At 46.0% G+C, this 14,228-nt stretch overlaps 1 protein-coding gene across 1 annotated transcript; it reads left to right on the forward strand.

Moving 5' to 3' along the window:
* The first annotated feature begins 1,914 nt into the window (after window positions 1–1,914).
* LOC135815938 (guanine nucleotide-binding protein-like 3 homolog) lies at window positions 1,915–13,153 on the forward strand. Its single transcript, XM_065329294.1, has 20 exons — window positions 1,915–2,040; window positions 2,117–2,169; window positions 2,653–2,704; window positions 3,397–3,479; window positions 3,789–4,037; window positions 4,411–4,471; window positions 4,806–4,909; window positions 5,350–5,494; window positions 5,783–5,807; window positions 6,368–6,430; window positions 6,988–7,099; window positions 7,542–7,607; window positions 8,197–8,284; window positions 8,922–8,976; window positions 9,574–9,673; window positions 10,167–10,203; window positions 11,259–11,353; window positions 11,643–11,759; window positions 12,024–12,068; window positions 13,048–13,153. Exons 1-19 carry the CDS (start codon window positions 2,028–2,030, stop codon window positions 12,066–12,068), a joined length of 1,563 nt encoding a protein of 520 aa, XP_065185366.1. The 5' UTR covers window positions 1,915–2,027; the 3' UTR covers window positions 13,048–13,153.
* Window positions 13,154–14,228: the final 1,075 nt, after the last annotated feature.

Genomic DNA, 14,228 nt, shown 5'->3' on the forward strand with positions numbered 1-14,228 from the left:
TGACGGCAAAAAGCATAGGATGTTATAAATTTTTCAATTCTCCTTTTTTTTTAGGCATATCCTGTGATTCGAACCCGCACTATCGCCCTACATGCATTCCCCATAAACTTCGCATTCATACCCATTCTTCCAAGTTGCTTCACGTTATTATCTTGCGTTTGAAAGCCCTATTTGAATATTGCGGGCAGCTGTATGTGGCCAGCTGTGTTTGATGGTACGGTACGGTACGGGAGACGGTGTCGTATTACCCTCGATCGTACCTGTCCCGTACCTATCCCCTATCGTACCGTGCCATCAAAGACGGCTGGCCACAATGCATATTCAAATAGGGCTTTCAAATGCAAGATCACAATGTGAAACAACTTGGAAGAATTAGTATGTATGCGAAGTGTATCGGCAAGAGTTCATAACTCTTGGTATCGGGGGATGCATGCAGGGCGCGCGATAGTGCGGGTTCGAATCCCAGGTTATGTCTTAAAAAAAAAAGGATTTGTAAGAACGGGTTTGCTCCCCACACTGGAGCTCGCGCTATTCCGCCGACTTTACTTGACACAAAAAAGGATTTTTTTAAAGAATTTATAACATCCCTATGCTTTTTTTTTGTCTAGGTCATCAAGGCAGAAAAGCATAGCGTAAGGCCCTGAGCTTCCAAGCTCTCTCGTATCCGCAGTCGTTATTAGCGAAGTTGAGTGTACAATAATTCTAAATTCTGCGGCAATTTCTGGGGGAAAAGGGGAGTTACTCCACTGCATTTTCTGCAGTATTAAAAATCAAAAATCTGCGGCACTTTCTGCATGTTTTTCACCCTCCTTGTAGAGTACAGAAGAGTCGCGCGCTGCAAGAACGTTGAGCCCAAGAACATCCTGCCTGAAATGCTAAGAACGCCACAGCCTGGCGGTGTTGTTTTTCCAGCTGCCTTTGGGATATATGTAGATATGATCCAGTACGAATTGTTTCTAAGAATGTGCTATGTGAACGCTGCCAGATTGCCCAACAAAATAAGAATGTCCCAGGCTAACTCCTTGGAAACAACGTTCTTGGACGCGCGACTCTACTGTATATGACAACTTCAGTCTTTGAGCAATTATGTGCTCAAACAGGTCGTAAGTGTCTTCAGTAGCGTTTCTGCTGCTTTTGGAGTAGTAATTTTACTCTTTTACCCGCAATAATTCAGATTCCGTGATTTCCGCGGATGATGGCAATTTCTGCGAAAATTATCGCGGCACCGGAATCGCGTTTTCCAAGGGGACAGGCCATGGCTTCAAAACTTCCAGCCCAGCAGAAAGCGTGAACAAGTGGATTTAGATTGACATTTCTGTGTGGACTTTTATAGCATGGCACGGCGTAGTGGGCGAGTCATTTTGCATCTTGTATAATTAGCTAGGAAAGCAGCGGTGTTTCGATTATAAGACCATGGTTAAAGGCACAGCCATACAGTAAGAACGCAGCCTAATTGCTGAAAAAAGAACATGCCAGCCTCACCCCTTGGAAACAGCGTTCTTGGGCGCGCTTCTACTGTGTGTTTAGAACAGGGAGGTGTCTGTATGAGAACCTTTGACTTTGTTTGTGATATCAAGAGTTATAATACTCTTGGTGATATGTGGCGAGGCTCTTGGCTAGCAATGCCTTCAATACCGGTAACCCCAGGCCAGGGCCCGGTTTATGAACAGCTTGCCATGGCGGTGCAGTGTAAAGAGTTTTTCCAAAATTTCTGAACACAGGATCGTTTTGCGCAAAACCTTTCAAATGATGACGTAATCGCCAGCCAAGCGCTAGCGTAATCATGGTAAATCGCCTCGTGCGCAGTGCGCTTGTGGTGACATTTTGAGCTGCGTTCAAGCGAATCTGAACACCCAGTTTGTGGATAATCTGAGAAGGCACACTTTTTTTTGTTTTGACTTCATTCACACAAGTACATGCCCAAAATCACAATGCAATGAGTGCCAATTTTTTCAAGCATCAAATTTGTTTCGTATGTTGAATAGTCTCACCTTTCGTCTTGATCGCTGAGAGAATCCCAAACAGACATGGTTCGACCAAGTAAGTAAAGTCTAGTGATGATGGAAATAAATTCCCAGTTCCCATGTGTAGCTCGATCGTTTCTGTTTCTGCCCAGAGAAAAAGAGCAAGCGGCTCCCAGCTGCACAGAAATACAAGATCGAGAAAAAGGTACTTTTGACTCATTTTGTTCTCGTTGACCGTGATAAGATGAGATGTACTTGTTCCTTTCGCTACATGTATCTATATAATTATTATGTAGAGCTTCACAAAGCGCGTCGTGCATCATTGATCAGCCTGTTAGTGTTATTGTACAAGTATGATGTAGGTGTCAAAGGTTGCAGTCGATTTACAAGAACCACTGAAGTATAATTCTCAGGATCATCACATAACGAGTCGATGTAATTGCACTGAACATTCAAGTGTGTTATACTGGCTGAAGTACTGTGGAGGGTGTTCAGCACCCAGGCAATTTATTATGTAGTAGTGTTCTGTGCGTTACGTCATTCGTAATGCACCAATCTCACTATCAGGTTGCTTCTTCAGTAAATGTTAGGTGTACATGTATCACATGTGCTATACAACTGAACATGCTGTGTTGATGCTGGTTGGTTTGAAACCCGGAGTGTTGTTGGAATCTATGTGTTATTCTAGGTCCGGGAGCACAAGAGGAAGCAGCGGAAAGAGGCCCGGGGAATGCGCAAAAGTAGGTCAGCCCCTGTGGCAGGGAGCGTATACGAATATCATTTTTGTGCACAGCATTATAAGCTCTACCACTTTGACTTGGCACACAGTGCTGAGATCGACGGTTTGTCTTGATATGACAGCGGCGTCACACACGGTACAATCAGTATGACCATGGTCGTACCACTTTTCATCCAGGATCTAGGATGGTCCGCCCAATTCATCCAAAAAAGCAATAAAAGAACGCTAAAACGTGCCCTGTTGGCCGAAAAATCTGATTATTTCCCCCCGCGTGCATTTCCGCACCCCCCACCATCACCACTCCCCATTGCCCTGTGATGCCCCTGTATGATATCAAGCATCACTACTATTATCGTTTGTTTGTTCCCGTTGCTATGTATCAGCAGCATAGTGAGGGCACAGCTTCGCTATCACTGTGCAGAATGGCGGAGTGGGGCATCACTATGCAGGATCTAAAATGTGTTACGATTGTCATGACTGAAATGGTAGCACTTCTGCAATGTGATTGTGCTTACATTTCTTTGTGGACTTCTACTGCTGTTTGCCATTTATTGTACGCACGCCGGTCTCCACTGCAGTGCAAAAGTGTATGCATCTTGTAAAATCTATGGGATAATCTTCCTACACAGTTGTACTGACCCGTCGCCCTGACCTCTATGTCGTGTCATTGTCTGCGTTCACTTGTGCATGCAGAAAAGCCTAAGGATCCTGGTATCCCTAACCTGTTGCCTTTCCGCGACTCTATGATGAAACAGCTCGCAGACAGAAAACGAAAAGTAAGACACCCCCACCTTGCACAGTGTGTACATCAGTTGTGGTGTCTGGTGTCTGTTGCGGCATTCAGTACAAACTTCATTCTATGTTTTATATATATTTTTTACAATAGATCAGCCATTCGACTGATGACCTCTTTTAAACATGACAGACTTCATTGTGTCTTCTTCACTGTGTTTAGGTATTCACGACTTTGTACTTTGCTAGTTGATAACCCTTGCTGGCAAGTGTTTGTTTGCTACGGTTATGCCTTGTTCAAACTTTGCTCGAACACTCCTCTAACATATTTCTTCATTCTGTAACTCCTGCAGGAGGATGAATTCAAACAGAGAGAGAGGCAAGCAAGAGCCAGCTTCAGCAGCATGCAGCGCGATGCGGCCAAGCGCACGCGCGAGTTTGAGAAGAAATCAGCACCGGTCAGCTTGTACACATCGGACGGCCACCTGACGCAGATGGCGCGCAAGGCCTACTATCGCGAGTTCCGCAAAGTCGTGGATGCGGCCGACGTGGTGCTCCAGGTCTTGGATGCACGAGATCCACTGAGCTGCAGATGCGTCCAGGTACATATCTAGGTTTATATTAAAACTTTAAATTTAAAAGCGCCATTGCGTGTTTGCCTGTCCGTCAACAAGTCATTGGCGGTACAGCTGTTACGGTGATGGTGGTGCTCACTCGAGCTGGCTGCATGGCAGAACTCTAGTCCTAGTTCTCTGTGCCGGAGCAGTCCGGTTGCCATTCGTCGATTCCTTGTGTTTCACTAACATGTCAAGGGGTTTGCGGTGTAGTCACTGTCAAATACACTCACTTCGACTGCTTTACGTTTCGCTGCGAGCCGAAGTTGCTTGTGCCTAGTTCCATCTGTATGTGATTGGTATAGGCATTCAGGAAGTTGCATTTCAAATGGTTCTCTCATAACTGTTGCTACTGCTGCAGGTCGAGGAGAGCGTGCTTGCATCACCAAACAAGCGTCTGATTTTGGTGCTGAATAAAATCGGTAAGAACTTTATATGTGTGTGCAACTGTGCATGCTTCGGCATGATAGCTGTGCACTGCAGGTGTCATGTACATGTACTGTACATGGGTGCAGCTAAGGGCAGCTAGTCTTGGCTCACATCCCTGCTTAATATAAAGCAGTCTGTTGGCCTGGAGACATCCACAGAGTGGCATCGCCATTGCTCTGAGCGAGGAGGCTAGGCTGAGATTGTCTTCTTTTTTCGGGGGAGGGGGTGGGGGTGGATCCTTTCGGTGTGATTAAATGAAATGAGTTTTGTTGTGTGTGTGTTGCCCTATCACTGTTGTGTGTGTGTTGCCCTATCACTGCTGCCTAGATCTCATCCCAAGAGAACAAATCGGTGCGTGGCTGAAGCATCTTCGGAATGAGTTCCCTACAGTTGCAATCAAATCATCCACACAAGGCCAGAAGGATAGGATAGTATGTTCCTGCTAAAAAGCTGCTGCTGCTGCGCTTGTGTGTGTGCGCGCGCGCGCGTGTGTGTGTGTGTGCATGTGTGCGTGTGTGTGTGCATGTGTGTGTGTGTGTACACGGTGTATGTGTGTGTGTGGGGGGGGGGGGGCTACACGTGTGTGTATGTGCTTCCTCTGCAAGTCCAGTCCAGTTGCACTGTAGTTCTATTATCTTGGAGTGCATGCTTTCTTATCAGTGCAGGCCTATCAGACTCTAACTGCTTGTATGTTCTCTGGCAAGTTTGAGAGCACATCAATTGTAATAACTGCAGTGCAATATAATAATACATGTGTACCATTGCCGTGCATGACAGCCTATTGCTAGTGTCGGTGTGACTGCTCGCTGCGACCGGAATTGTATACAAGTTCTATAATACTGTACAACTGTTGTCGCTTGTCTGTTTGCAGGGTCGCTCCAAGGCATCTCTGGCAACTGCGTCTGAGAAGCAAATGAGCGGCGGTACATGTATTGGAGCAGACAGTCTGATGAAGCTGTTGTCCAATTACTGTCGCAATGCTGGGATCAAGACAACTATCTCTGTGGGTGTCGTTGGTGAGTGGGATTCGACACATCTAGTATTGTCTTCACTGAGTGATAAACACTATACGTGTAGTGTAGATTCAAGACGTGGCTTTCCTGTTTGTGGGGTAAGGTTCACTTGGTATGTCAGCGTACTCTGTAGGATGGGGTGCTATTGAGGCGGCATCCCTGTACACCACCTGTACACCACAGCATCAACACCGGAGGGGTCCTTACAGGGCTTATGGCTGAAAGCCTGGTACATGTATCTGACACTGTTACATTCGTGTTGTCTTCTCTGTTTTCACGTTGTATGTGCAGGATTTCCCAATGTTGGAAAGAGCAGGTAAGCTTCCCGAGCTGTTACTCCTTTCTTTCTCGTTATGATGCCGTTTGTGGGTTCTTCATGGTTGCTTGATTTTGGCATGTAGGCCTCTATCAGCAGTCTAAGCCCTCTACCGTGTACATGCATGCTTCTGAATCTTCTAGCATGTTAGCTAAGAAGACTAGGTTGTACCGTTGCTGGTTGGCGACTAGTATTGTTCTCCTGGCTCTGTCCGCTGGGCATGGAGTGCTCTACACAGCCTGAGGATACATAGACACATGTCTATCATGTTAGCTAGTTACATGATTGTACTGTAGTGTGTAGCTCTGAACACTGAGCGTCTGCGGCTGCAAACGATCAGGTTGAGTTGTTTCAGCTGTATCCCCAAGCTAGCCAGCACAATGCGAAGTCACTCCTCTTATAGGGAGCCGTCAAGCACCACCCCTATCGTGATATCAGGCAATTTCCGTTGGAGAACCTGCCACAGCAAGGTGACCACAGGCGCACGGTGGCAGTCCTTGTTGTGACGTGATGGTGGGGCATGATTATCTTGTGTACTACTTTCTGCCCATGCCCTGCAGCCTTATCAACAGTCTGAAGCGGTCCCGTGCGTGCAGTGTTGGTGCCACGGCCGGTGTAACAAAGTAAGCATTGAACATTCCGTGTCGGTCTCGATTTGTTCTGTTGTAGATAGTGAATCGGGTAGTACTGCATGACATTTAGTAATATTTACACTATAGCTTCTCTGTGGTGTGCGTGCGCTGGCCAGCGATGATTGTATTCAATGACTTAGGGCTGAAACGAATGCTCAATGAAGCGAACGAATATTCTTTTTCCGAATACATGCGAAACGAAGAATATTCGGAATATTCTAAGCCATGCAATTTCCATGGATACCTAGTTTTATCCATGGTAACCATAGACCATTAACTTGCATACATCCCAATTACAAGAGAGACATTTGAAAAATCATTTGTCTTGCTGATTATAACACATCGAAAGAGGCAATCCTGCTTATATTTTGCACCGAATAAGCTTGATCGATGTCAAAAAAGGCGAGTTTCTGTACATTTACGAATATTCCTTTTCTACTTTAACGAAGAATATTCTTTTCCGCCTTGCATATTTCGATTATTCCTTTCAGCCCTAGTATTCATTACCAGTTATTCACACTGTTATGCATTACATGTGGCTTGGGCAGGACGGTGCAGGAAGTTCAGCTTGACAAGCATATCAAGCTGCTGGACAGTCCCGGCATTGTGATGGCAAAGGATGACACTGACGCACATGCTGCTCTGCACAACTCTGTACAGGTAGGTGGCTGGTGTTGCTGTGCATACTCATGCACATGCACATGCTGCTACTGCTGCTACTGCCGCTTGACACAATAATCTTTGTTCAAGCTCAACAAAAATGTGAGAACAGGAAGGAAGGGGGGGGGGGGGGTGGTGCTGCTACTGATGTCGTAGTCACCATCACCACTGCAGGTTTTACGGCATGAACAGACTTATCCGCAGAGAATTAGAATTGTAGGGTTTTTTTCCTTTTCGGCCGAAGAGTTTATCATCAAAATATAATGTCGGACTAGATGACTTTTGTAGGCAGGTGATCTGCCTTTCTTTGTAGTTTATAAACTTAATTATTCTCAGATGAAAGTTTCAGCCTATGCATAGTTGGTGTCTTTTATGGCAAGGGTAAGGTTGGGAATGATCTTGAACTTCATTTGTTTATTTCTCATTTCACCTTTTGTCACAGTTGGAGAAACTCACCGACCCCATCACGCCAGTTGGCACGATACTGCGTCGTTGCAACCAGGAGCAGGTAGGTTGGTCTATGAGGGCGTCTGCCATTGTCGCTTGTGTCCATGAAAGCGCAGACCCGGGCAGGTAGATACAGCAGCACAGCAAGGAACTTTCACAGTGCAAGGCGGTTGCGTACTACTACTTGTGGCACTTGAAGGTGCTTGTAGGCAGGAGCACTGTTTTCGACACAGTGCGTCCTCCGCCTAAACACACTGTCAACCGTCCAACATGTTAATCTATCAAACAAGGCTTACGGGGCTTAGCAATGAACAAGGCTTACGTGCACCATTGTAGTACTTTGTATCCCCAGCTATACGTTATAGAGCATTTCATTTCTTGTCACAGTCTACTACTTGTACTAGTACGTGGGCAGGTGAGTGGCGAACTTCAAGTTGCTTCAATTACAAGTGTTGGGAATGGAAAGAAAGCGTGCGCTCTTCACGGACAACCATGGACATAGGCCACGGTTGCTGCTACCTTTGATTACTACTTTGAGTAAGTTTGCAGTACATGTATCCTTGTCTTGCACAGGTATTATCTCAAAGGTGTACCACTTGTTGTGCGTGCGCGCCATTACCAGTCATGTTCTCTTTGTGTCAACCTGGCAGATGATGCAGCGGTATTTCGTTCCCGCCTACACGTCCGTTCAGGAGTTCCTCGCGCATCTAGCGCAGCGCCTGGGCAAGCTTCGGAAAGGTTAGATGCTGCGTTGCTAAACATGGCATAGAATGATGGCTCCAGTCATACGGTTACTATCTGGACTGTGTGCGCATTGGTCTGTTTAGTGCTACGTACTAAGGCTGTAATCATTTCGCTGGATCCGGATCAAGATCCACTGGATGCCTCAGAATCAATTGACCACGCTTGGTCACACCACTACCGTGACCTTGTTCACGTAGAAAACGACAATCAAAGAGTCACTTCGGGTTTTGTACTTATGGATCTGGATCCAACCGAACGATCACATGCCCACTGTCACGTGAAAGCAATTCGGCGGTGTTTACCCGGAAAAAAAAGGTTTTTGTTTTGTGGAAGCAGCTGGATTCTCAGCCGCTTTATGCCGTCAGCTGTTCTGGAAGCTCTATTCTCAAAGACTTTACCATGCCATGTTCCTGTATGGGTATATGTCACAAGTTGCTTGCATGGAATTTTATAGCTACACACTGATCTCATCATAGTTTGCCAATACTGCACAATCGCCGCATATCAACATGGTTTTGCCCGCGTAATTACGTACATTAATCTGAAAATTGTCTGGTTTTGCTTCGGGCCATACAACATGTCGATATGGGTGGGTGATAGTTGTTGCCATAATTATCTTGTTTTCCTTTAGGTGGTATACCTGACTTGGAGGCAGCTGCAAGATCAGTCCTGAAGGATTGGAACTCGTGAGTGATTCTTTAGTACATGGAGCATGTGATTTTGCTGATAATGCTCACTATTAAGCCCACCTGTTAAGCGCTTTTTTAGCATACTCCCTTCTATATTCAGTGGGGTGATGTACCCATTGGGGTTTTATACTATTTTGCAGATTGAGTACTTTGAAAGTATACCGGTTGTGCAACTTCCCATGGCAGAAGGCTTCTATCTTCAGTCAGGACGATCTTTGAGCTCCACAGTTTGTCTATCAAGTTTCTCCCGTGGCAAAACGCTTCTAATTCCACAGTCGGGACAGTCTTTCAGTTGCAAAGTTCTCTATCTGACATGTTGTAGTAATAACTTCTGTAATCAGGACACTTCCCATGTCTGGTCAAATGAGGTGGGCACTGACTATCAGACTGAGAAAGGTTCAATCGGTACTGCGTGCACGCGCGTGTGTGTGTGTGCGTTTGCGTTTGCGCGTGTGAATTGAAGATGGTGTGTGCATATCTTTTCCTGCCTTGCCTTAATTAATCCCGGACATACCCGGTATTTCTGTTCATTGTCATAGTGGTCTTTTTCCCTGTCTTGTTCGTATTATTCTCACTGTCTTCTTCACGGTGCAGTGGTGCCATCAAGTTCTTCACGCACCCTCCGGAGCAGAGCACGCTGCCTGCTCATCTGTCTGCGCAGGTGGTGTCGTCGTGGGGCAAGGAGTTTGACATGGTGAGTACTGCGGCGGCGGCCTTGGCGTGTGCTGTCACCCCACGCACTCGCTTGGCTGTCCACCAAAGCACATGCACTTCCAAGGAGTCTTGGCGTACACTGTGATTTTGTTCATGTGCAGAACAACGACTGCATGAGTGCATTGCATGCTTGACGGTACTTCATTTCTGATTGCCAAGAGTCTCCTCTTTCCTCCCAAGATAGTTCATTGGTGCTTTGTGGATGACCCCAGCATTAACCTTGCTCCGTGTGTTCGCTGAAACGCTTGGTCATTCATGTTTGTACGTGTGTGTTGTGTGTGTGTGTGTGTGTGTGTGTGTGTGTGTGTGTGTGTGTGTGTGTGTGTGTGTGTGTGTGTGTGTGTGTGTGTGTGTGTGTGTGTGTGTGTGTGTGCATGCGTGGTGTGTGTGTGTGTGTGTGTGTGCATGCGTGGTGTGTGTGTGTGTATGTGTGCTGTTGTTGGTGTTGTGCTCTTTTGTATTGCTTGTGATAGGCCTCACTGCTGAAGGACGACAGCCAGACTGTGGAAGGTATGCCATGCACACTACAATGTACCTGCAGCAGAGCTTCTTCCAATCTCAAGCTAATAATCCCTGCTTCTATAATATATCTGTGCATGCACACCTATGCGTGTAATAAGCATGCCAATTACACGCGCCTGTTATGAATGCCGATTAAACTGTTGTCCAATGCCCATCCTGAGGAAGACAGGTCTACTGCATCCCACTTATCATTCTCTGAACTCCATGTACCGTAAAGTACCGTTGATCCCCCCCCCCACGCCATGTCGCTTCCCAGCTGGGTTTTCGGCAGGGGACAGGAATTAGATCAAGGCTGTGAAGTGCAGTATGATGTACAAAAACGTGGAGGATCAGACTCGATGTGCTGGATTGTGCACGTTTTCATCCTGCACTGGCACGTATTGGGTACAGCAGTGCAAGCGTCGGTTCAACATCGTATTTCGTTGTATACGCCGAAGTCGCTTCACAGGTAGAAAATAGAGAGGGGCGGATCAACGGTACTTTACAGTACATGAATAACCACCCCTTCGGTGGCCAGCGTTGATGGGGGAAGTCATCTAACTGACTACTACAGTCCATTCAGAAAAGGTTGAGCGCTGGCTCTGGAGAGCTCCCGTGTTTGGCGATTTTGTGGTACACTGTGCAGTGCCGCGCGATTCGAAACTTGAAAAAGGGTCCAAAAAGGCACCTCAACTGGGGTTCGAACCGCAAATGTACTGTTATGCAAGTGGAGTGAACGGCCTGGATTTTCATGGTTTTTACCCAATTCAGTGCTTTGGGGGCAAAACCTGGCCGAAATCCTATTCTTGTTATGGCTTGCTTTTTGGAGAAAATTAATAGACTTCAAAAACACAATTGGAAGAGCATTCCATGGGGGATTGCCAAAAAAAAAGGAGACGAAAAACTCAAAATTTGACCCGTTTATGGCCAAAAGCTAGGATATCATCTTTTTCTGAATGGACTGTAGTGTACCCGTATTCGAAATGTGTGGTATGTATGTGTGTTATGTGGGTGTGGGTGGGTGTGCGTGTGTGCCTATTTCTACTGATGTGTACGCTTTGCAGCCTTGTCTGCTGATGGCAGTGAAGAGATGATGGCCGTTGAGTCTGGCCAGCCACTGGAAATGCAGCAGGAGGATGACACAGATGACGCAGATGTGGTGAGTGGAGTTGCCGCCCAAGTACACCTAACCCTTCATGATGTTAATGCCAGATTCTAAGGCACTTCATCGGCTTAGAGATTGTATGATAGCGTTATTCCTTTCTGTGATCTTGTTTATCCACCTTTGGTTTAGCTCTGTCCTACTGATGCGTCTTTCTTCAACATTTCTTTGTCGTGCTTTGTTTGTTTTTGTTTTGTTTTGTCGTTGAAAACGTTACGAACGGGAGAATTTTGGTGGAGATTAGGTGTTAACTCTGTGTTTTGTGCTTATTCCACCGCAATACTAGGAGGATATGATGAGTGACGATGACGACGACTTCGATGAAGACGATGAAGATGACGATGAGGAGGAGATGAGTGGTGATGATGATGAAGAGGCGGAGAGCGAGGAAGAGAGCAATCAGGTGTGTGTTGCAGTGCTCCGGGAAGAGCGCATTGTGTCGCTGCCTTCTTGCATGCTTGCATTCTTGACGACTATTGTGTCGCTGCCTTCTTGCATGCTTGCATTCTTGACGACTGGTTGCAGATGGTGTGCTGATGTATCTGATGAGTTCTGTTTAGGCTTTTGTGTGGAGACCTGGTGCTTTTTATAACTGTAGTGTGTGTGTGTGTGTGTGTGTGTGTGTGTGTATGTGCGCGCTTGTTCCTGTTCTATCCAATCCTTTTAGATGACTGTTGTTGTGCCATCGCGGCGGAAACGACGATCTGCATAGGTTGGTGCCAGGATTTCTTCTGTTTTCTAATGCCGCTCTGTCGTGATGTTCTAACATACCCTCTGACATGACTCTCCATCTTTGCTGGGTCGATGGCCAATTAGCATTACACCACAGCCGATAACTAGCTGTAGTGCTTGTGTTCTATTAATTAATATCTTCCTGTGGAGTGTGCGTATGAGCTATGCACGTGCGGCAGGAAGCCTCTAAAAGAAAGAGAACAAAGAGTGTTGATTCTTTGTGCCGTCTTCAATAGGTCCGTCAAATACAGTAGTAGTAGGTTTTTCATTCAACAACTGCTTCTCCTCTGATGAGTTCCCCGTTATTATCTCTATGGAACGAAACAAGACTTGTCAGGAGTACTACTACTTGCTTTCGTGGAGTGTGGCTGGTGAACTGTTTGTGCTGTGATCTGCAAGCGTCGTATGGTCTCGTCGGGTCAAAATGAAAAACCTACTACTAAAGAGTGTTGGTGGCCAGGAGTTTGGGAAACTCTCCACGGTGTGCTCACTCTACACTGATCTATAAATGTTTGTCCGTGCTTGTCACGGCAGCACAATCCAAACCAGCGCACACTTCTCTCCCCTGATGCCGAGCACAATGGGGTGTGTAGGTATTCTCTCCCCTGATGTCGAGCACAATGGGGTGTGTAGTTATTGTGGCTTCATATCAGAATATTCTCGGTGCCATCTAAACCGTTTTGCATGCTTGTTACAAGGCAATGACTCGAACGTATACACATTCCTAAAAGAAAAGAAGTATGGCTGTTTCTGGGGTAACACTGGTCTGTGTATTGCTTGGTGTGGGTATCACTGGTTAGCTGTCCTTCGGCCAATGGCAGTATCTGGTGCATCATGTTGATCTGTCTGCTTCTATGACGTTTGCAGCTCAGTGTTGAGCAAACTTGGGAATATATATATGTACATGGCTAACTGTGCCATCTTTTTGTGTTTTGTATTTGTGTCTATTGAATCAACAGAGCCTCTGCTCGAGTGATACGACGACGGACCCGAAGCCCACTGGGATGACGACATAACTCTCAACGTAACAGTGAACTTTGATTCTACAAACTAACTACCTACTCACTTTCGTCGCTGTTGTTGAGAGCAATGTGAATGCAGCCTGTTGCCAGCTGAGGCAAAGAGAGTTTGCCAAGCATTGCCATAATGCGTGGAGTTCAGGGTCAGGGTTCAAGGACGCTTCTGGCTTGCTAGCTTTGAACTGTTGAGGGGAAATGTGGCTAACTCTAAACCGCATCTAGCAAGTATACAAGTGCAGCACACGAAGCTTGCAATATGAATGCTACTCAAAGTACATGACACACACACACACACACACACATGTATTACATTGATTAATGTGTACCCCTAGCAAACGGAACAAAAGCTAAAGAACTATGCACTACTCCTGGAGCCAGGGTACCGCAATAAGATTGTCTGATTTTTGCAGAAACAGAGCTTCTATCCGGGTTTTTTTCGTTGTGAATACTCCAGAAAGGCCTACGGACAAATGTTTTGCTTGAGAAAACTTTTGCTGGAAGCCCAATGACAATGTGGACTGTTGAAGTTTTCGTTTGCAACTTATTGCTTTTCGGTTTACAGTATTGGCGAGTGGATACCTTGATAAAATGGTTGCTTCTCAATAGGGTTTAATATGCAAGATATTAGCCCAATCCAAACTTTAGTGTAGGAACAAACTTTTGTTGGCTGCTCTTATGTAGAGAAATTGGCAAAAATCAATTTCAAATGGAAATGACAGGAACGTTTGTACTACATGTACAGTAGCGTCGCGCGCTGAAGAATGTTGAGCCCAGCGAACGTCCAGCCTGAAATGCTAAGAACACCACAGCCTAAAGTTAAGAACCGTGGTGTTGGTTTTCCGGCCGCTTTTGGGATAGATATGATCCAGGATGAATTGTTTCTAAGAACGTGCTATAAGAACGTCCCAGGCTAACCCCTGGGAAACAACGTTCTTCGACGCCCGACTCTACTGTACATGTACTTATACAGCATGACTTGTTGTGCATGGTTTCTGGAGAAAAGGAGAACATTGTCAATCGTCGAGTTGATTGCAGTGTAACTTGTTTGTAAGAGAAATGCAGTGCCTGTTTTTGTCACAGGGCCGTAATACCTGTGGGCTTTGTTTTGGAAAAAGTTGACC

Source organism: Sycon ciliatum, chromosome 4 (assembly GCF_964019385.1).
Source record: "Sycon ciliatum chromosome 4, ocSycCili1.1, whole genome shotgun sequence".
In the NCBI taxonomy this organism is placed as follows: domain Eukaryota; kingdom Metazoa; phylum Porifera; class Calcarea; order Leucosolenida; family Sycettidae; genus Sycon; species Sycon ciliatum.